Genomic DNA, 23,920 nt, shown 5'->3' with positions numbered 1-23,920 from the left:
AGCAGCAGGCAGTGATGTCACTGAGTTCAATGCTCCTTTTAGAGTTCTGGAGGGAATTTGGATCATGTTGCATTTGGGATGCTTGCCAAAGGGCATTCCCAGGACAACACGGTCTTCCCGGCTCAGGGCTGGGCTGGGATACCTGCCAAAAAAAAATGACTGAATTACCTTAATCTTCCAAGTCCATCCCATAGCATCACCTCTCTCCCCCCCCCCCCCCAACCCCACTGCTTCCCACTCCTCAGAACACCCCCGTTGGCCCTCTTGCCCTGTGACTCCCTGGCCTTATGACTTTACTCCACCCATCCCACTGAAAATGATGGCCTCTCCATCCCTTTCCTGCTTGTTTCCCATAACCCGTGGCTCCTTATGGACCACAAATCTGTTTGTCTTGGCCTCGAAAGTATTCAGTGACTCTGTTTCCACAGTTCATCTTGGTGGAGTCATCCAAGAAATCAGTAGCCTTTTGAGAAGTTTCTCTTCAACCCTCTCTTAAAAGGGAAACCCCCTATTCTGAAACTCTAGCCCTCATTTCCAGGTTCCTCTCCTTACCCTTTTAAACTCCATCTGAATCTTTTTTCTCCAGTCCTGATGAACGGTCTCCGTCCAAAATGGTGACTGTTTACGCTTTTCCATAGATGCTGCCTGGCTTGCTGAGTTCCTCCAATATTTTGTGTGTGTTGCTTGGATTTCCATCATCTGCAGATTTTCTCCTGCTTCCATCTGAACCCTCTATGTTTTAATAAGACCACTTCCAAGTTTTCTAAACTTCGATTAGTACTGGCCGACGTGTCCTCATTCGTAAACCCTTCATCCCACAAATCGATCCAGTAAACCTTTTCTGAACGATCTCCAGTGCAAGGACGATCCTCCTTATAGAAACCTCTGAGAGTACATAGCACCAGGCTGAAGGACAGCTTCAGTCGCCCTGTTACCAGGCTCTTGAACGGGCCTCTCACACACTAAAAGATGAACTCTTGATCTCTCAGTCTACCTGCACTGCACTTTCTCTGTAATGGTAACACTATATTCTTTATTCTGTTTTCTTCCTTCACTCCCACAACGTACACTTGTATGGAATCAGCCACCTGGGGGGCAAACAAAGGCTTTCCACTGTATCACAGTACGTGAAGATAACAAACCAAATTCAATTCCAAAACTACGCGGGTGTGATCTCACTATTGCCATGTGCAGCTGCAGCACGATATTCCCCTTTTTATAATCCATCTCCCTTACAACCATCCCACTTGCCTTCTACCAACAAAGTTTCTGGGGGAACCTAGGCAGCACCAGCAGGGAATGGACAGTCGATGTTTTGACAGACAGACAGACATACTTTATTGATCACGAGGAAAATTTGGTTTTGTTACCGTCACACCAACCAAGAATAGAATAGAAATATAGCAAAGTAAAACCATAAATAATTAAATGATAATAAGTAAATTATGCCAAGTGGAAATAAGTCCAGGACCAGCCTATTGGCTCAGGGTGTCTGACACTCCGAGGGAGGAGTTGAAAAGTTTGATGGCCACAGGCAGGAATGACTTCCTACGATGCTCAGTGTTACATCTCGGTGGAATGAGTCTCTGGCTGAATGTACTCCTGTGCCTAACCAGTACATTATGAAGTGGATGGGAGACATTGTCTAAGATGGCATGCAACTTGGACAGCATCCTGTTTTCAGACACCACCGTCAGAGAGTCCAGTTCCACCCCCACAACATCACTGGCCGTATGAATGAGTTTGTTGATTCTGTTGGTGTCTGCTACCCTCAGCCTGCTGCCCCAGCACACAACAGCAAATGTGATAGCACTGGCCACCACAGCCTCGTAGAACATCCTCAGCATCGGCCGGCAGATGTTAAAGGACCTCAGTCTCCTCAGGAAGTAGAGACAGCTCTGACCCTTCTTGTAGACAGCCTCAGTGTTCTTTGACCAGTCCAGCTTATTGTCAATTCGTATCCCCAGGTATTTGTAATCCTCCACCATGTCCACACTGACCCCTTGGATAGAAACAGGAGTCACCAGTGCCTTAACCTCCTCAGGTCCACCACCAGCTCCTTAGTCTTTTTCACATTAAGCTGTAGATGATTCTGCTCGCACCATGTGACAAAGTTTCCCACCGTAGCCCTGTACTCCGCCTCATCTCCCTTGCTGATGCATCCAACTATGGCAGAGTCATCAGAAAACTTCTGGAAAACTTTGGAGCAAGGCTCTTTATTTAGATTGTACACATTATCAATCATATGAGGGGTCTTGATCTGAAGTATCAACTCTTCATTTCCCTTTACAGGATCAGCACCAGAATCTGCTTCATTATCTTTGACTTCAGTTAAGTTGTGAAGTTTGTTGGTCTGGTGCAGCAGTATAGTGCAGGCATAAGTAATTACTGTAAGTTCCAATAGAAAATAAACAGGGAATAGCGAGATATTTTTCACGAGTTCATGGCCCATTTATAAATCTAATGGCAGAGGAGAAGAAGCAGTTCTGAAAAGGTTGAATGTGGATCCTCAGGCTCCTGTGCCTCCTTTCTGATGGTAGTAATGAGAAGAAGGCATGTCCTGGATGGTTTTTAATGATGGATGCTGCTTTTTTGAGGCACCGTCTTTTGAAGGTGTTCTCGATAGATGAGGGGCTTGTGCTTGTGTAGAGCTGGCTGTGTTCACATCCCTCTGAAGCCTCCTACAAGTCTCCATACCAGACGGTGACGCAACTGATGAGCACGCTCTGCACAGTACGTCTGTAGAAATTTGCAGAAGTCTTTGGTGCATACCAAGTCTGCTCAGACTCCTAATGAAGCACTGAGTTCCTCCAGCAGATTGCCTTTTGCCCCGGATTCCAGTATTATGCAGTCCCTTGCATCTTTGACATTCAATTGACTTCCCTAGGTGCATCAGTGTAAATTGTCCTGTGATTGGGCAAGTGTTAAGTAGGTGGGTCACTGGGTGACGTGGATCGTTGGGCAGAAAGGGCCTGTACTCTAAATACAATAAATAAAACTGGAAAGAGTTTAGAAAAGATTTATGTGGATGTTTCCAGGACTTGGGGGACAGAGTTTTAGGGAGAGATTTATTCCTTAGAGTGTAGGCAGCCAAAAGGCGGACTTATAAAGGTGTATAAAAATATAAGGGGCGTGGATAGGGTGAATGCACTTAAAAGCTCAAAGTAAATTTATTATGACAGTACATGTATGTCCCCATATACAATGCTGAGGTTTGTTTTCATGCAGGCATACTCATTAAAACCAAGAAACACAACAGAATCGGTGTAAGACCACACCCAACAGGGCAGACAAACAACCAGTGTGTGAAGGACAACAAACTGTGTGCAAGTATTAAAAGAAGAAATAATAACAATTTAAAAATAGCTAACCTAGGGAAATTCTAGGCAGTTTCTAGAGTAGGTTACATGGTCAGCACAACATTGTGGACAGAAGGGCCTGTAACGTGCTGTAGATTTCTATGTTCTGTGTTCTATATTCTAAGCAATAACTATTGAGATTATGAAATCATTACTAATACATGAATGATTTACATGAAGGGATTAAAAGTAACATTAGCAAATTTGCAGATGACACAAAGCTGGGTGGCAGTGTGAAATATGAGCAGGATGTTAGGAGAATGCAGGGTAACTTGGACAGGTTGGGTGAGTGGGCAGATGCAGTTTAATGTGGATAAATGTGAGGTTATCCACTTTGGTGGCAAGAACAGGAAGGCAGATTACTATCTGAATGGTGTCAATTTAGGAAAAGGGGAAGTACAATGAGATCTAGGTGTCCTTGTTCATCAGTCACTGAAAGTAAGCATGCAGGTACAGCAGGCAGTGAAGAAAGCTAATGGCGTGTTGGCCTTCATAACAAGGGGAGTTGAGTATAGGAACAAAGAGGTCCTTCTGCAGTTGTACAGGGCCCTGGTGAGACCACACCTGGCGTATTGTGTTCAGTTTTGGTCTCCAGATTTGAGGAAGGACATTCTTGCTGTTGAGGGAGTGCAGCGTAGGTTCACGAGGTTGATTCCTGGGATGGCAGGACTGTCATATGTTGAAAGATTGGAGCGACAGGGCTTGTATACACTGGAATTTTGAAGGATGAGAGGGGATCTGATTGAAACATATAAGATTATTAAGGGATTGGACACGCTAGAGGCAGGAAACATGTTCCCGATGTTGGGGGAGTCCAGAACCAGAGGCCACAGTTTAAGAATAAGGGGTAGGCCATTTAGAACAGAGTTGAGGAAAAACTTTTTCATCCAGAGAGTTGTGGATCTATGGATTGCTGTGCCTCAGCAGGCAGTGGAGGCCAATTCTCTGGATTCTTTCAAGAAAGAGTTAGATAGAGCTCTTAAAGATAGCGGGGTCAAGGGATATGGGGAGAAGGCAGGAACGGGGTACTGATGGTGGATGATCAGCCATGATCACAGTGAATGGTGGTGCTGGCTTGAAGGGCCGAATGGCCTACTCCTGCTTCTATTGTCTATTGAAATGAGGATTCCTTGTGAGTCTGTAGGTTGTGGGAACAGTCTACTGATGGGGTGGGTGAAGTTATCCCCACTGCTTCATGAGCCTGATGGTTGAGGGGTCCTAAACCTGCTGGAGTGAGTCCTGAGGCTTCTATATCTTCTTTCTGATGGCAGTAGTGAGAAGAGAGCATGGCCTGGCTGGTGAGGGTCCTCAATGATGGGTACTGCTTCCCTGTGATAGCACTCGTGTAGATGTGCTCAGTGGTGGGGAGGGCTTTACCTGTGATGGACTGGGCCGTATCTATTACTGTTTGTGATATTCTGTTCAAGGGCATTGTTGTTTCCATACTAGGCTATGATGCATGCAGTCAATATATTCTCCACTACGCACTTACAGAAGTCTGTCGAAGTTCTAGATGTCATGGCAAATTTTGGCAGACACTTATATGCTGATCCTGTGACAGATCCTCAGAAATGGTTACAGAGGAATTTAAAGTTGCCGACCCTCTCCACTTCTGATCCCCAATGAGAACTAGCTTATGAACCTCTGGTCACCTGATCAGCGATCGCGAGCATTGTAAAGTGATGGTACCACAAGCTGTGATCTGTAGAGCAAGCATCAGTTTCTGTGCAGCCCAGGATATTCCTGGACTGTCAGCAAGCCTGTTCTCTCTGGTATAACATTCACGCAGTAAGATTGTGAGGTGCCTTTGCGATAGGGCACTCACACAGAGGCCCTCTGCTGTTCAAATAGCAATAGACAGGTTCACTGCTGGCCAGGAGATTTAAGATGTCATTCTCGCACTTTGGAATGAACAATTATGGACCGTTCTTTGCTGACCTTTTTTATGTTGAAATTGTTTCTCACACAGAATAATAGACACAACACAAAGCTAGGCCCTTTGGCCCACTGTGTCAAACCTATCATCAAGCTACCAATTTTACACAAATCCCACCCTAATCCGTTCCTTTATCCGCTGTCCAGATGAAGGGTCTCGGCCCGAAATGGAGACTGTTAGCTCTTTTCCGTAGATGCCGCCTGGCCTGCTGAGCTCCTCCAGCATTTTGCGTGTGTGCTTATTATCCACCCCATCCACCCCCCCCTCAATTTGCAGCAAAACCCTACCATGGCAGGGGCTGATTTACAGTGGCCAGTTGCTCACGGGGGGGGGGGGGAGTTGCAAATTCCACACCGAGATCAGGGTTGATGGAGGAACGAGCTGTAACTGTGTCACGGTGCTGACCTCCCTTGGCGTCTGTCTCCAGTACAAAGGGAAATCGGCTGCAGTTCAGGATTGTGAATGGTGGAGAAGCCAAAGGGATGGATGTCCAAGTTTATGCGACTCATGTATCTACTTTCTGTCTGTCTGTATTGTATTTTATGTTGTATGTCACGGTAATTGGTCATGTGGGTTTGGGCTCAGGAGAAGTGAATGAGATTACTCACGTATTCACCCTTTATGTTAGCTTAGTTAGAGAGGGGGTGGATATTTTTTGTTGATTGCTAATTTCACTACCATTACGTTAATTTTGTTACTTTTTATCGGTTTTTGATCGTCTGTCTTTGTCACTCACCTTTGCTGGTTTTGTGGTAAAGGAACTGTTCGACTTGGAAGCTTGTCACACGTCGTTAATTCCCTCATTCGGTCTCTCAGCGGCTTTAGTTTACTGTCTCAAATTGCCATCACAAGATGGATGGCCGAGTTTATGTGTTCTAATTTAAAGAGATCCCCCAAAAGTGGTTAGATCGATCGATACTCCTCCACGTACCCAGGATGCAGTCTGAAGTTAAGTTGTTACATGTACACTCTTTTCAGGAGATGTTAAACTGTGGGACAATGTGCACGTGCAGCGCAGGAAGGATGAAACTTCCTGGGTTTCTTTCTCTAGGAAAAGGAACACTGAGATGTGAACAAGCAGAGGCCTTTAAGATTACAAAATATTCAATAAAGTACATCTCGAGGCACAGTTGCAGCAGAGTGTACTATCTACAAGATGCACTGCAACAACACACCAAAATTCCAAAGGCAGCACCTTCCAGACCCGCGACCATCACCATCTAGAAGGATGAGAATAGCAGATACCTGGGAACACCACCACTTGGAAATCCCCCTCAAGTCACTCACCATCCCAACTTGGAAACCTATCGCTGTTCCTTCATTGTCACTGGTTCAAAATCATGGAATTCCCTCCCTAACAGCATCGTGGGTGTATCTGCACCTCAGGGACTGCAGCGGTTCAAGAGGGCAGCTCGTCACCACCTTCTTAAGGGCAACTAGGGATGGGCAATAAATGCTGGCTTAGCTGGCGATGCCCACATCCCGTAAGTGGATGAATTAAAAAAACTTGATTGCATGATGGGCTGATAGTATGTAGAATGGATAGGATTGATACAGGATTAGTGCAAGTGAGTGATACCCTTGTTTGTGCCAGTTACCAGGAGCATTGTATACGGAAGGCCCAGAGCATTTTTGAGGATCCCTAGCACCCATCCCACAGTCTCTCTGACTCACTTCCATCAGGTAGGAGGTACAGGAGCGTCAGGACCAGGAGTGCCAGTCTGGCTTTGAGCCCAGTGAACCAGAATCAAAGGTTCATTTAATATCAAAGTACGTATACCGTATATAACTCTGAGATTCATCTTCTCCAGATGGCTACAAAACAAAGAAACCCATGGAAGTCATTCAAAGAAAAACATCAACCCCCCCCAAAAAAAAACAAATCTCGCAAACCCCAAACCCCAACCCCCTCCCTTGCACATGAAAAACCTAACAGATCACTCCACACGGAAAATCCAGAATCAGAATCAGAATCAATTTTAATATCACTGGCACATGACGTGAAACTTGTTAACTTTGCGGCAGCTGTACAATACAGTAGTACATGATAATATAGAAAAAACTGAATTACAATAAATACATATATAATATGTTCCTAAAGGTTGTTATAATGGGGGGTGGTAATCGAGACAAGCTCCCACTACCTATTAAATGCTCCCAATGGCGTGCGCCTCAAATAGCCAATGACATCCAAGTCCAGCTTCTGGCCTTCATGTGTGGCTTAGCTACTAAGCCCAGTGGAACCATTTCTACTGACAGGAGAAGGGGCAATGGCAGGTTACTGACGCCTTAAAACCACTTTGGGCAGATGGGGCTCATCTAGGAGAAGGAAAACTCTGATCTCAAATCTCTGCTGTCTTACGGTTTACCCACTCATGGGGAAGGCCTCAGGAGGAAACCCCGAGGGAAAGTTCTGGAGCTGGAGACCCTGAGGCAGTCCTACATCGAGTTCAACGCTGACTGGCAACTCCTGCGACGCTGCTGGTTCCAAACTGTATCAGTCCCTGCTGTTCTTTTGGGCTCATCAGATGTGTGGAGAGGGGGAGCTTGCATCAGCTTGCTCTCCATATTGTACTTCCCAGGCCTGTATATCTAGACAGCTAGGACGCAATATTCATGGACAGAGGCCTCGGACAGATACGTATATATAAAAAATTTAAATTAATAAGTAGTACAAAACCAGAAATAAGAAAGTAGTGAGGTGGTGTTCATGGGTTCAATGTCCATTCAGAACCTGGATGGCAGAGGGGAAGAAGCTGTTCCTGAATCACTGAGTGTGTGTCTTCAGGCATCTGTACCTCCTTCCTGGTGGTAGCATAAGAAGAGGGCATGTCTTGGCTGGTGGGCGTTCTTAATAATGGCCTTAGCCTTTTTGAGACATTGCTCCTTGAAGATGTCCTGGATTTACAGAGGCTAGTGCTCATGATAGAGCTGTCTAATTTTACAACTCTCTGCTGCTTACTTCGATTTTGCAGTGCCCCCCCCCAGAAAAATGAATACCTTGCCACCACTAAGGTCTCATCATAAGGACAGCGAGCTGTTTACTGTTTATTTGTACCATACACTGCATGAATTTGTAATTATATTTTATTAAACTATTTGTGGAAATATTTTGTTTTATATGCTCTGTGTGATGTGGCTGCACTGTGGTCCAGGGGAATGTTGTTTCGTTTAGTTGGGTATATGTACAATTGGATGACAGTAAACTTGAACTTGAACTTGTTTGGTGCTTACCGTGGAGTTGGTGGTCAGAAGGGTCTGCTTTCATGCTCTGTTCCATTATCAGACCAGATGAACGAGAATAAACATCAGGTCTCTGTGAATAAACACATAGGGAATTCACAGGAAACTCCTTTGCCTAGAAGACGTGGAGTTACACATAACACATGCAGATGTACTTTCGAGAACTTGATAAACATGCATAGAGAAGGGAATTAGGCAACGCATATGGCAGGAGGGAGAAGATGCACACAAGCACTGCCTGGATCAGATGGGCTGAATGGTCTGTAGTGATACTGTGTACATTGAATCTGTTTCTATGAAGTGTTTCTGGGAAATGTGAAAATGTATCACGTAAATTATACTGCTATTTTTATCAGGGTGATCTTAGCTCAGACAACATATCAGAGGATCTATCCTGGGACCAACCCATAAGTGTCAAAGCAATGCCTCTACTTTCTTAGAAATTTGTGTTAAGTTTGGCACATCATCAAAAACTTTGACAAACTTCTATATATGCATAGTGGAGAGTATCTTAACTGGTTGCATCACTGCCTGGTATGGAATCGCCAATGCCCAGCAACTGAAAATGCTACAGTAAGTGGTAGATACAGCCCAGTCCATCACAGGCAAAACCCTCCCCACCGAAGATCACATTTGCCAGGGGTGCTGTCACAAAAAAGCAGCACCCATCATCAAGAACCCCCACATCCAGGCCGTGCCCTTGTCTTGCTACTACCACTGGGCAGGAGATACAGGAGCGCCACCAGGTTCAGGAACAGTTATTACCCTACGAATTCTGAATTCACTCTCCACAACTCTGAATTGATTCTATGACATACAGACCCACTTTCGAGGTCTCTTTACAACTCATGACTTCAGTATTTTTTAAAACTTACATAATTTGTTTGTCAGCCCTTGTTTATGTATAGTTTTTCATAAAATCTATGGCTTTTTAAAATTTTGCTTGTAAATGCCTGTGAGAGGTAGTAATGGCAAGGTAGTATATGGTAACATAAGTACTTTGATGATGAAGTTATTCTGAACTTTAAACTTTGAATAGATTAATTCTGAGAATTTGCCTGGAGCAGAGTGTGGAGCATTGAGGAGAAGGGGTCCATATTCTGTCATTCCCATGGCATGGTCCAAAGTAATGAGCATTTGGGAACTGAAAATAATATTTTTACCGCAGCTGATTATTACCATCGGATTTAACCACTTCCCTTTCTCCCCAGTGATGAGCCAACAGCAGATGACTCCAAACACCACTGTGACTCCGTCTGGAATGCCCTCCCAAAACCCTCGGATGGCCATGATGAGCCTCTCCAGCGCCATGACGGTGCAGCAGAAACACCAGCAAAAGATGCGCCTGCAGCAGATCCAGATGGAGAAGGAGCGAATCAAACACCTGCAGCAAGAGCTCATGAGACAGGTAGCTATTCCTCCCGCCGGCCGGACCACTCCAACGACAGCCGGTTGTTCCGCGGATACTAATGAGCTGTGCTGCCTTCAGAGAGATAGGGGTGTGCAGGGGTATTAGTATTGGTTCATTATCGTCAAGTGAGGAGGACCATCTTTAGCCAGAGGGTGATGAATCTGTGGAATTCATTGCCATAGCTGGCTGCCGAGGCCAAGTCACAGGGTATATTTCAAGTGGATATCAGACAGACAGACGGACAGACAGATATACTTTATTGATCCCGAGGGAAATTATGGGAAATTGGGTTTCATTACAGTCGCACCAACCAAGAATAGTGTAGAAATATAGCAATATAAAACCATAAATGATTAAATAATAATAGTCAAAGGTTACAGGAAGAAGGCAAGAGAATGGGGTTGAGGAATAATAACCACAAACAAGAGAAAATCTGCAGATGCAGGAAATCCGAGCAACACACGCAAAATGGAAAAAAAAGTACAGGAGTTGGAGAGCAGCAGGGGTCACAGTGGGGGTGGGGGGAGCAGAGAGAGGGAGTGTTTCACTGAACTCCCATTGAAGAGGAGATTTAAACTTTTTCAGGTAGGCATTCCTGGAAGACCTGCTGAAGGGTTTTGGCCTGAAACGTCAACTGTACATTTTTTCCATAGATGCTGCCCGGCCTGCTGAGTTCCTCCAGCATTTAGTGTGTGTGTGTTGAGGGATAATAAATCAGCCATGATCAAGTGGCCGAACGGTGTAATTCTGCTCATACACAGGATAGACAAAGGAGAGTCATCGGACTCTGCTTACTTGGATTTTGAGAAGGCCTTTGACAAGGTGCCGCACATGAGGCTGCTAACCAAGATAATAGCCCATGGTATTACAGGAAAAAAAATACTAGTATGAATAGAAGATTGGTGGACTGGCAGGAGGGAAAGAGTGGGAACAAAGGGGGCCTGTTCTGGTTGTCTGCTGGTGACCAGTGGTGTTCTGCAGGGGTCTGTATTCGGACCACTTCTTTTCACATATGTCGGTTATTTGGATGATGGAATTGATGGCTTTGAGGTGATGTCTGTAGACAGTACAAAGGTAGGTGGAGGGGCAGGTAGTGTAGAGGGAGCAGGGAGTCAGCAGAAGGACTTGGGCAGATTGGGAGAGTGGGCAAAGAAGTGGCAGGTGGAATCTAATGCCATATACTTTGGTAGAAGGAATAAAGGTGTAGACTATTTTCTAAATGGGAAGAAATATCAGAGGTGTAAGGGGATTTGGGAGTCCTTGTGCAGGATTCCATGAAGTTTGGCTTGCAGATTGTGTCAGTGGTAAAGGGGGTAAATGACAATGTAAGCATTCATTTCGAGAGGACTAAAGTATGAGAGCAAGGATGTGATGTCGGGCTTTGTAAGGCATCGGTTAACTTGGAGTATTGTGAGCAGTTTTGGGCTCCTTATCTAAGAAAAGATGTGCTGGCGTTGGAAAGGGTTCAGCGGATGTTCATGAGAATGATTCTGGGAAGGAAAGGGTTAACCTATGAGGAGTGTTTGATGCCTCTGCACCTGTACTCACTTGGAGTTTACAAGAATGAGGTGGGGCATCTAAATGAAACCTATCAAATATTGAAAGGCCTAGACAGAGTGGATGTGGAGAGGATGTCTCCTGTAGTGAGTGAGTCTAAGACTAGAGGGCACAGCTTCAGAATAGAGAGATCACCATATGGACAGAGATGAGGAAAAGTCTTTAGTCAGAGTGTGGTGATTCTGTGGAATTCATTCCCACAGATGGCAGTGGAGGTCAAGTTAATGAAAATACTTAAAGCGGAGTTTGATAGATTCTTGATTTGTCAGGGCATCAAACGTTATGGGGAGAAGGTAGGAGAATGGAGGAGAGCGGGATAATAAATCAGCCATGATGGAATGGCAAAGCAGACTCAATGGGCTGAATTGGCCTAATTTTGCTCCTATCTCTTATGGTCTTAACACTCTAGATGGCCCCTCAAATTCCCATGACATTTCTCCCCCATCTATGTCCTCTGGTCCTAGATTCCCCAATCCTGGGAAAAGACTGTGTGCACTCACCTATCTATGCCCCTCATGATCTTAAATACCTTGACAAGATCACCCTTTGTTCTCCTGTCCTCTAATGGATAAAGTCCTAGACTGCTCAATCTCTCTCTGTATGTCCGGGCACCATCTTTGTAAACCTCATCTACGCTCCTTCCAGTGTATTGCCCCTTTTGTTTTTCTTTCTCTCTCATGTTCCCTCCATTTCCGCACCGTACACCCGACATTCCCCCCCCCCCCCTTTTTCCCCGTTTTCTTCTCTCACCACAACATAGAGGAGAATTACAAGTTTACAGTACTGTGAAAAATCCTTAGGTACATAGATATATGGTTAGGGAGTCCAAGACTTTTGCATAGTACTGTAATAACCGCACTCTACTGTTGGCACAAGAAAACAAATTTCATGACATGTGAGTGATGATAAATCTGATTCTGATATGAATCTCTATTGTGAGAATGGGAAGGGGGCAGGGAGAGTTCAATCATAGTTGGCAAAAGGGGAAGGGAGAGGGGAGGGAGTGGAAAGCACCAGAGAGACATTCTGTAATGATTAATAAACTAATTGTCTGGAATTAAATGACCTTGCCTCAAGGCTAGGTGTGTCTGCATCTTCGTCACCCACCGCTCCTGGCACTCATTCTCTGCCACCTGTCCCATACCCCTCCCACGGTGCTGCACCCTCACCATTCCTAAAATTCTTGGCTCCCGCCAGATTTACGAACTCACTGTCTGTGCAATGTTGTCAAATACAGCACTGTGCTTAGGCACTCTAGTTATATATACGAGCCTAAGACTTTTGCACAGTACTGCTCACAACCAATTTTGTCAGCATGTCTTTGGAATGCAGAAGGAAACCAGAGCCCTTAGAAAAAAGACAGAGCACGTAGTCACACATGCTGTCCACACTGACAGCACCTGAGGTCAGGATTGAACCTGTGTTGGTGGAGATGTATATTTATTTACATTTTTCTTATTGACATACAGCACAGAATAGGCCCTTCCATCCCTTTGAGCCCCACTGCCCTGCAATACTCCAACTTAATCCTAGCCTAATCACGGACACCTTGCAATGACCAGTTAACCTACCAACCTCCTATTATATCTTTGGACTGTGGGAGGAAACCGGAGCACAGAGGAAACCAACACAGTCACGGGGAGAACATACAAACTCCTTACAGGCAGCAGCAGGAATTAAACCTGGGTCACTAGTACTGTAAAGCACCATGCTACTACGCCCCAGTACTCAGTATTCGATGTGTTGTATATCACTGTCTGATACCTGCCAGCTACGTGACAACAATGCCAGTGGAGATCCTTTTTCCCTTATCCCTGTCACTTCTCACCCAACAGGGAACCAGAGGAAGAACAACAGAGACAATCAGAGTAAACAAAAAACACACTTGCTGTGATCGATCACGGCCGTATTGTCTCCAAGGCAAATCCTGTTGGGAATATTCCTGTTTTTTTCAGGGGGAGTTTTCCTTGGCCTCCGTCACAGAAGTGGAATAATGGGGAGAGTGTAGCTTCACAGGTGCTTTAAGCAGAGTAACACACACAAAATGCTCGAGGAACTCTGCAGATCAGTCAGCATCTACGAAAAGGAATAAAGAGTCGAGGTTAGGCTGAGGCCCTTCATCGGGGCTGGAAAGGAAGGGGAAGAGGCCAGAATATGAAGGTGGGCGGAGGGGAAGGAGTATGAGCTAGAAGGTGATAGGTGAATCCCGTTAAGGGGGGGAAGGTGGATGGAGGAGGAAGTGAACAGCTGGGAGGCGATAGGTGGAAAAGATAACGGGCTGAATTAGAAGGAATCTGATAGGCAAGGAGAGTGAACTATGGGGAAAAAGGAGAGGAGGAGGGGCACCAGAGGGAGATGGTAGGCAGGTGAGGCGAAGAGAAGAGGTAAGAGGAGGGTCAGAATGGAGAATGCAAAAAGAGAGAAGGAAGAGGGATGAGAAATTACAAGGGGCTAGAGAAATTGATATTCATGTCGTCAGGTTGGAGGCTACCAAAATAGAACATGGGTTGCTCCTTCAACCTTAGAGTGACCTGATCATCTCCCGCTGAGACCACTCTCTCAGCTTTGGGCAGAGATACTGAACGTGTCATTCTCTGATAATTTGACAGGAAATTATTTGGCAGAAATGATCAGTGATTCTTTACATATACATTTACAGCCCTCTCTCCCTTTGCCAATCTCACACTCTTGTTCAGCTCCCTCTGTACTCATAACTTGTCCAGAGCTTCTGTGGGAGAGATCAACTATTTTGTGTTTTATATTTGCAATTAACTTGGATCACTTTGTAGAGATCCGTTCTTACTTTGACACAAGAGTCTTTTTCTGTTGATCAGTGTCGAAAAAAGCCAAATTAAATCCAGTGTGATTCAATGTTGTAAAACAATGAAACTTGAAAACTTCCAAGGGTGGTGAATACTGTTTATAGGTACCGTATGTCTCAGTTAAGATATTGGCCATTTGGAACAGGCAGTGAAGCTTTGGACTTCTCTACTTTGAGGACTGTGGACACTCAGGCAGAGCAGCTTTGACTTGGAATCCCCATGAATTACATGGCTATTTTGCCGTGAATTTGCATCTGTGTCTATGTACACAACATGGGCTGAATAGACTCAGCACCAATTGATGTATACAAGGCCAGTGTCAGGGACGACACAAAGGCAAGCAGAAGTCTATAGTCTGGAGTCTAGACGATCTGCAGATGAACCCATTGTGAAATTCTCGAGGGGGCACAGTATAGTGTAGATTGCCATATTTAAGGAACTGAGGGAATTGTAATGCCAGGGATGAGGGAAAGCAGGCTTGAGGTACAAGACCAGCCACCATTCTCTGTAATATCAAATGCTAGGGGGCTTGTATTTAAAGTGAGAGGGGGAATGTTTAACAGAGATGTACTGGACAGTTTTTTGACACAGAGAACAGGTCTCGGGGGTGGTGGTGGAAGCTTTTCGGGGGCTTTTGGATGGGTAATGGAGGGATGTGGATCATGTGCAGACAGAAGAGGTTTAGTTCAATTTGGTACCGTGCCCTGCACGGACATTGTGGGCCGAAAGGCCAGTTCCTGAGTTGCACTGTTCTATGTTCTAGTGCTTTTATATGCTTATGAAGCAAAGGAGCAGGTTCAAGAAGCTGGACAGCATATTTCATGAGTAACGTATAAACTGCTTTCCAGGAGAGACATTTGTAAGCTTCCTCATTCAGAGGGTGCTGAGAGCACTCAGCGCAATTGGTGCATGCAAGCTCAATTTCAACGTTTAAGAGAGGTTTGGATAGGTACTTGGGTGTGTAGGGCTGTGGTGCTGGTGCAGGTCAATGGGAGTAAAGCAGCTTAAATGGTTCGGCACGTGTTAGATGGGCTGAAGGGCCTGTTTCTGTACTCCTACTGTTCTATGACTCTATGACCCATAATGGTCAATATTTCAGCCAGTCAAAATACTTACAATCGGTGATGTGCAGGTTGCAATGGAAAGGGTTTCAATTTTGCCTGCCAGTGGAACATGGAACACATCAGCCGCCAGCTTCTGTTGTGTTGTTTTTTTAAGAGAGGAAAGCAATTTGTGTAGTGAAGTAAAGTGAGCTGCTGACTGTGTGATCCCTGTTTCAAAACAGTACACAAAGCAATGGTCCACCCAGATCTTAATCCCATTTCTGAAGAGTTCAGATTACAGGATTGATCACACCCCCCACAGTCATATCCATTTCATTCCTAGCCAGGAATGTAGGTCCTTTTTCTTCAGGAGAAGAAGGACCTACATTTACTTAGCGCTTGTCACATTCATTTCAAGACCTCCCAGGGTGCCTGAAAGACAATGAAGTGCATCTGAAGTGGAGTCACGTGATACTGTGGCGGTCATTCGGTGCTTAGCAACTTCCCGCTGAAAGAAGCACGTTTTGATATCAAGGAAGTACATCAGGTTTCAGTGATTGATCAGGTACCAGGAAGTGCTCACCTCTTCTGTAAATTAGGGCCAAGTGATGTTTCATACCAACTGAGAGGGCAAATAGGGCTTCACTTCAATTTCATAGAACATAGAGCATTAAACATTATAGCACCATACCGGACCTTTGGCCCACGATGTTGTGATGACCTTTTAACCAACCCTAAGATCAATCTAACCTTTTCCTCCTGTATAGTCCTTCCATTTTTATGTCATCAATGTGCCTATCTAAGAGTTTTTAAATACCCCTAATGTATCTGCCTCTCCCCATGGCTGGGTGTTCCATGTGCTTACCCTTTTATTAGCCGTTTCTTGGGAAAAAGTTCCTGGCTATCCACTTGATCTATACCTCTTATCTCATACTCCTTTATCAAGTCTCCTCACATCCTGTACTCCGAAGAGAAAATCCCTAGCTCACTCAACCTCTCCTGATAAGACATACTCTCTAATCCAGGCAATATTCCTGCTAGATCTCCTTTGCACCCTCTCTAAAGCTTCCGCCTCCTTCCTATAATGAGGCACCCATAACTGAACACAATATTCCAAGTGTGATCTACAACATTACCTAGTGCCCATGATGCAGCTGGCTGGGTTTACAACTTTTTGCAGCCTTTTCTGATCCCGTGTGGTAGCCTGTCCTTACCAAACGGTGACGCAACCAGTTAGAATATAGTCCACATCTGTAGAAATTTGCACGCCTTTAGTGACATACCAACTCTCCTCAAACTCCTAATGAGATATAGCCACTGTCGTGCTTTCTTTGTAATTGCATCAATATGTTGGGCCCAGGATAGATCTTCAGAGAAGTTGACTCCCAGGAACTTGAAACTGTTTACCCTTCCTACTGTTGATTCCTCAATAAGGTCTCATTTGTGTTCCCTCAACTTCTCCTTCCTGAAGACCACATTCAACTCCTCGGTCTTTCTGAAGTTTCTAGATTTATAGATGATGTTTAAGCTGTGCTAAGCCACACAGTCGTGATTGTAGACTAAGAGCGGTGGGCTAAGAATGCATCTTGGTGTATTGCAGTATTGATTGTCAGCGAGGAGATGAGATGTTATTTCTGATCCACACTGACTGTGTTCTCATGATGAGGAAGTCAAGGATCCAGTTGCAGAGAGAGGTACAGAGACCCGGGTTCTGGAGGTTGTTGATTAGTACTGAGGGTAGGATGGTGTTGAATGCTAAGCTACAGTCTATAAACAGCAGCCTGACAGAAATCCCATTTTCTTCAGTAAGCTCTTCTTGTTTGGCGAAAGATAAAAGGGACATGAATGTAGAGACTAATTTTACGGCATGTTGTTGTTGGATGCAACTAGCATATCATCCAAAACAAACTGAAAACTGTGCCAATGGATCATAAGGGCCAGTTGTGTCCACTGGGCCTGTTCCTTCGGTGAGGTAATTAATGTCCTTGCTCAAAACAGTCGTGGGTTTCTCTTAGCTGTGAGACAGCAATGGTGATTGAATGGAAGGCATGTTTGAGAAGCTGTCTGGTGCAGAAAGTGAAGACGGTAACTGTCTACGCTGTCCGCAGTGATGGATGCACTGCTAATTGTCATGTGGCTGGGATTTCAAACTGGAGATACTGAGTTGTTCATTATGGCCAGCTGGTTCACTTGCTTGTATCAGAATCAGGTTTATTGTTACTGATATACAATGGAAAATGTGTTGTTTTGTAGCTGCAGTACAGTGCAAGACGTAAGAATTACTACCAGTTATAAAAAATGTGGTGAAGAAGAATATTGAGGTGATGCTCATTGGGGTGATGGAGCATTCAGAAATCTGATGATGCAGGGGAGCAAGCTGTTCCTAACATATTGAGTGTGGCTCCTACACTTCCTCCCTGATGGTGCTAATGAGAAGAGGGCATGTCCCGGATAGTGAGGGTCCTTAGTGATGGATGCCACCTTCTTGAGGATGGCCTTTTGAAGATGTCCTTGAACATGGGGAGGCTTGTGTCCGTGATGGAACTGGATGAGTTTATAGCCCTCTGCAGCTTTTTCCGATGCTGTGCATTGACGCCTCTACACCAGATGGTGATGCAACGCGGAACATCTGTAGAAGTTTGCGAGAGTCTTTGGTGGCAAACAAAATCTCCTTAAGCCCTGATGCTGGGATGCCTCCTTGCTAGATGTGAGTGAGTTGTTGAGGTACTATGGGAAGAACTCTGAACTGATCCTGCCTCAGGAGCACTGGATGCCCCCACTGGTACAAAGTGTGGGTGAATGAGACTGGCACTATGACTCAGCAGTTAATGCCGCGGCCTCCTGGCTCCAGGAGGTGGGTTCAAACCCGACCTTGGCTGCTGCCCGTGTGGAGTTTGTCCATGTTCCCTGTGGCAGTGTGCATCCCCCTCCCCCCCGTCCCCCCCACAACAACAGGTACTCCGACTTTCTCCCAAATCTCAAAGACACATTGTGTGGTTCAGAATCAGAATCAGGTTTAATTCTCTGAACATCCTCTACATAGCACCATCCAGAGACAGAGAATCAGTTTCAGCGACAGGTTACTATCGATGCAATGCTCCTCAGACAGGATGAAGAGGTCAATACTCCCCAATGCCATTAGGCTTTACAATTCAACCGCCAGGACTTAAGAACTTTTTAAAAGCTATTATTAATGCTTTTTGAGATAGTGATTTAGATGCATATCATATTTTTTAACTGAGTTAAGTATTGTATGTAATTAGTTTTGCTACAACAAGTGTATGGGACATTGGAAAAAAGTTGAATTTCCCCATGGGGATGAATAAAGTATCTATCTATCTATCTATCTATCTATCTAATAATACCAGCATATGTCGTTGTCTCTGTGGCAGCGGTACAATGCAATACATGATAGTAGAAAAAATGTGAATTGCAGTAAGAGTGTGTGTGTGTGTGTGTGTGTGTGTATATATATAAAATTGTTAAGTTAAGTATTTAGTGCAAAAATAAAAATAGAAAAGCAGTGAGGTAGTGTTCACGCATTCAATGTCCATTCAGAAATCTGATGGCAGAGGGGAAGAAGATGTTCCTGAATCATTGACTGTGTGTCTTTAGGCTTCTGTACCTCCTTCCTAATGGTAGCAATGAAAACAAGGCATGTCCTCTGTAATTAACTAACCTCTGCAATTATTAGGAAATTGTTAGAATTGGAATTGGTTTATTATTGGCACATGTTCTAAGGTGTACGTATTGAAAAGCTTGTCCTTTCAGAATGAGGTAGATTGTGAGGGAAGAGTCCATTGTATTGTATTAGGGAACCATGTCATAGGGAACCCTTTACCTTTCCTACCCACCTGGCTTCCTATCACCTTCTAGCCATCCTTCTTCCCTCCCCCCCCCCCCCCCGACCTTTTTATTCTGACATCTTCCCTCTTCCTTTCCAGTCCTAAGGAAGGGTCTTGGCCCGAAACGTCAACTGTTTATTCATTTCCACAGATGCTGCCTGACCTACTGAGTTCCTCCAGCATTTTCTGTGTGTCCATTATTCTCTGCAGTTTCCTGTGGTCATGTGAAAAGCAGTTACCATTGCTGGGGTACAGGGGAACAACAGGGGAAGGGCAATGGGAAAAGGTCCCTGAGAACCAGAATGCACTCGATGAGTGAATTGACCACCTTTCGGTGTCTTTACAAGCTCTAACTACACATGCTGTTGCTAATGTCAGGGAGTGATGGATATTATATACCACATTGCACAAAATCAGACCATTCAGCCCAACAGATCTTTTCTGGTGCATCCAGGCCTGTACCTGCTGGAGTTTAGAAGAATAAGGTGGATCTGATTGAAATGTATCAAATATTGAAAGGCCTAGATAGTGTGGACATGCAGAGGATGTTTCCATTAGTGGCTGAGTCTAAGATGGTATAATAGATGGGCATCCTTTGAGGACAGAGATGAGGAGGAATGTCTTTAGCTAGATGGTGGGGAATCTGTGGAACTCATTGCCACAGGTGGCTGTGAAGGCCAAGTCATTGAGCAGATTTAAAGTGGAGATTGATAAAATTCTTGGTTAGTAAGGATGCCAAAGGTTAAGGGGAGAAGGTAGAAGAATGGGGTTGAAATAAAAATCAGCCACTGGAAGGAATGCAGCACAAGATCAAGGATACAACAATGTGTGTGTGCGTGTGCGTGTGCGTGCGTGCGTGTGTGTGCGTGTGTGCATGCGTGAGTGCGCGCGGGCGCTTTTCTGTTTGTGCCTTTTGAGATTCCATTCCTTAACGGAGTCAGACGTTCTCAAGATTTAGGAGCTAATTGTTTCTAGTTACTATTGTCTCTTTAGGGTTGACACTTGGTTACAGCTTCTATGTTTCTTTCAGGAGAAGGCCTTGTATAATCAGATTCCCAGTCAGATTCCCATTGAATCAGAAAACATCCCCACAGCCCAGAATGCTGTCTCTACACCAACTATGACACAGGAGATGCATGCCATCACAAACAATGGCTCTGACCCCTTCCTCAGCAGGCAAGTTGTATTTCAGTTTACAAGAGACGGATTCTAATGACCTTCGCTATTAGTTTCAGAAAATGTTATACATTCACGTGCATATAGTAAACTGGACTTATTAATAAGTGACTTCCATTTCTCCTCCACTCCTCCATCCCTTTTCTTTTCCATCTCCGGTGTTGCAATTCGCTCTGGTCTTCCATACACAGTGGACCATACCATTCACGCCAGGCGAGTGCAGACAGTGGTTTAGGATTGGGAAGAACACCTGAAGACTTCCTGGGTCATGTGGAGGAGATGGATACAGGTGAGTTCAGATTCGTGGGGCAAGTCTTCTTGAAAATTTCATTTGGGTGAATGTACTTTGAGAGTACTTATCCTTAATTACGGAACTAGTTTATGGAGGATTTGTCTTTGGTACAGCTGACATTCTCAAATTGCACTATTTATAAATGAAAGCAAAACAGTCAATTAAAACACACTTTTAACTCCAAATGAAATCTAACAATTTTTAGACATGTCCATTTGAAATGCATGCACTTTACTTGGTTACTGTGTTAGGTCGTTGTGCTCTGGATCAGGAATTTTCATTCCAATGGGAACAGATAAGCTGGTCTGTTGGACCTCTCTACAATGTTAGTGAGCAAAAATGATTGGAAGTTTATGCATTGTGTTGAAATGTATTAGAATTCCATTCAATGCGACTGAAAAGGAAATGGTTTGGTGCATCGGAATTCCATACAGTGTGAGTAAGCAGTGTAGTCCATTGGAATTCTATCAAGTCCTGAATTTTGGGAAATGAAAGTTGTTCAGTAATGTATCATTTTGCTCTGTCTTTTCATGTCTTCTGTTGTGGCACAGCCCCAGATTCCTTCCAGAGTTCAGAAAATAAATGGAAAAATGGTTTGGCTCTTTGGAATTCAGTGTAGTTGTTGGGTTTCCGTACAATTCAATTGGCCAGCAATGAAAGTACAATCCACCAGCTGTTGGAGATCTGAAACAAAAAGTACTGAGGCTGCATCCGACAAGGGAAGGATGAAAGGTTGCAAAATGCAAACAGACGTACAAAAGAGACTGACCATCAAGACTTTTGTTTACTTATTCAATCATGGGATTGCTGCCAAGGCCAATGTTTATTGCCCATCCTAAGTGGCCTTGAGAAGGTAGTGCTGAGATGCCTGCTTCAAGTTGAGGTTTGTTATTCAGCCATGCACTTGACTACAGCCAGATGAAGCAGTGTTCCTCCAGGGCCAAGCTGCCTACACAGTACCAACAGTCACACACAGAGCAAGGCATGTATCGCACATAAGATTATGATAGCAGAAAAGCATGCAGTTACTATAAATATATAGCCCAAGTCCTTGAGTGTCATGGCATGTAGATTGGTGGTGCATGGGATGTTGTCCATGTTCCCTCAAGAACAAGTAGAAACTATTGCAGAGGTTAAGTGAAAGATTATTTCAACCAAGAAAAATGCTAACATTTCAGGTATATTCCAGTTCCTGAAGCATTCAGAATTCTTTTTTCTCTCTCATACAGAAATTGTTTTTTTTTGTTTTTGTTTTTTTCTTGCATGCTCTGACCTTATTGTAGGTGGAAGGGGATTGAGTAAAGTGGAATTCTACTCTGGGCATGGACAGTAAATAGATTGAGCTAGATTCTCGAAACAACAGACATGCTGAGAAGGTTGAACTGGTCAGGCAGTATCTGTTGGGAGAGAAACAAGGGGTGTGTGTGTGTGTGTGTGTGTGTGTGTGTGTGTGTGTGTGTGTGTGTGTGTGTGTGTGTGTGTGTGTGTGTGTGTGTGTGTGTGTGTGTGTGTGTGTGTGTGTGTGTGTGTGTGTGTGTGTGTGTGTGTGTGTGTGTGTGTGTGTGTGTGTCTCTCTCTCCAGAGGTTTCTGCTTTACACAAGAACATAAGAAATAGGAGCAGGAGTAGGCCATCCGGCTCATCGAGCCTGCCCCGCCATGCAATATGATCATGGCTGATCTGTCCATAAACTCAGCTCCAGTTTAATTCAGACTTCCTTCATCTACAAATTTTTGGTCTTCATTGGACCTGATTCCTTCTACACAGTGGAAATGATCAAACATCAGCACAAAATGCTGGAGGAACTCAGCAGGTCAGGCATCATCTACAGAGGGTAGTAAACAGATAAAGTTTCGGGCCGAGACCCTTCATCAGGACAGTTGCTGTTTTACTGCCCTCTGTAAATGCTGAATTCTGCCAGAGTTTTGTGCGTGTTGCTCAAGAGTTTCACCTTCTGTTGTGTTTATGATCAAACATTAGTTCCTGGACGATTTAGCTAGTTTAACTTACCAGTGGTCCTCCAGTACTTTGGGAGATATCAGAGATCTGCTGATGTATAGAGCTCAGATACAAACTAGGCAGTCCACTCCCAGCTGAGTCTGCAAGAGCTTGAGATATGAAACGAATTGCTTGTATTATGAAATAAATAAAATTGTTTAAGACTGCTCCTTGGTCAAAGTTACAGCATAAATAAAAAATGTTTGCAATGCCTTTTTTAAGGAAGAATCTAAGACTTGTTGGCTTTGGGCTTGTGCGAGGCATGTGCCTCTTAGTGGAGCTCCATGTAAACCTGATATGCTCTACTCACAGGAGAAATGGGGCAGACTGCCATGACCACAACTCAGCCCAGCCGCTTCCCCGACTTCCTGGACTCTCTGCCGGCAAGTAACGTGGATCTCGGGACCCTGGAAGGTGAGGACCTGATGCCAAGCCTGCAGGAGCCCTTTGGGTCGGACATCTTGCCTGACGTGGAGTCCAGCCTCAACCCGAAGGAGACTTTTCTCACTTGGTTGTAATCACTGTGGGAAGCAAGAGAAGAGAAGTGAAATGGGAAGTGAGATGGAGTTACCCTTTCTGCTTGGATCAGAGGCAAAGTGTCTCAAGTAGTGCTTTTTGTTTGCCTGAAAACTTTTATGTTCGTTCCTTCACCCCAAAGTGGTATATGCTTGTCATTTAACTAAAGGCGGCTAGCAGTATTTTATATGAACTATATCCTAGAACTATCTCAATGTCTTTGAGCTTCCAAGTAATCATGGGATTAACCTCTAGTAGAAGATCAAAGATTCCACTGCTTGTCCTGTCTTGCATGGCCAAATGGATAATTCTTTTTCTCCTTATTATAACATTATTATATTATTAGTAACTAAAGGAGGAAAAAAATTGAACCTAAGAGATTAACCGTTTGTTTTGCAACTGGAAGTCTTTTTGGTTCAAGACTGAAAGAAAGGTCGGGTGGGAGAGGGGGAAGGTGGGGGGGGGTGGGAGGGAGCATTCATACCCAAATTGTTTTGGTGACCTTTTTATCAGGAGATTGAAGTGATACCAAACACTTCTCATCTATTTAATACGAACAGAGCTTTAAAATCGTTTGTATTGTTCAATATATAAAATAATGTACAAAAAGGTGGGCAAATTTGGAGTCCAAGTTTGGTCGTCATGACGATAGTAGCCATTTGCACGTGAGGCACCTCTGCAAATTTGGCTGTTCATGTGGCAGCTATATGTTACTCTTGTCAT

General features: G+C 44.4%; 1 protein-coding gene across 2 annotated transcripts in view; it reads left to right on the top strand.

Annotated features, from left to right (window-relative positions):
- wwtr1 (WW domain containing transcription regulator 1) overlaps positions 1 to 23,641 on the top strand; it is a 152,728-nt gene extending 129,087 nt beyond the window's left edge. For both annotated transcript variants that reach the window (XM_073041579.1, XM_073041580.1), the window contains 4 exons: positions 9,750 to 9,946; positions 20,247 to 20,392; positions 20,584 to 20,681; positions 22,994 to 23,641. In XM_073041579.1, the coding sequence (XP_072897680.1) occupies positions 9,750 to 9,946; positions 20,247 to 20,392; positions 20,584 to 20,681; positions 22,994 to 23,199 (647 nt within the window). In that variant the 3' untranslated portion in view covers positions 23,200 to 23,641. The remainder of the gene's footprint in view (positions 1 to 9,749; positions 9,947 to 20,246; positions 20,393 to 20,583; positions 20,682 to 22,993) is intronic.
- The last annotated feature ends 279 nt before the right edge of the window (positions 23,642 to 23,920 follow it).

Source organism: Hemitrygon akajei, chromosome 3 (assembly GCF_048418815.1).
Source record: "Hemitrygon akajei chromosome 3, sHemAka1.3, whole genome shotgun sequence".
Classification (NCBI taxonomy): domain Eukaryota; kingdom Metazoa; phylum Chordata; class Chondrichthyes; order Myliobatiformes; family Dasyatidae; genus Hemitrygon; species Hemitrygon akajei.
This window is presented reverse-complemented; position numbering and strand designations above follow the sequence as displayed.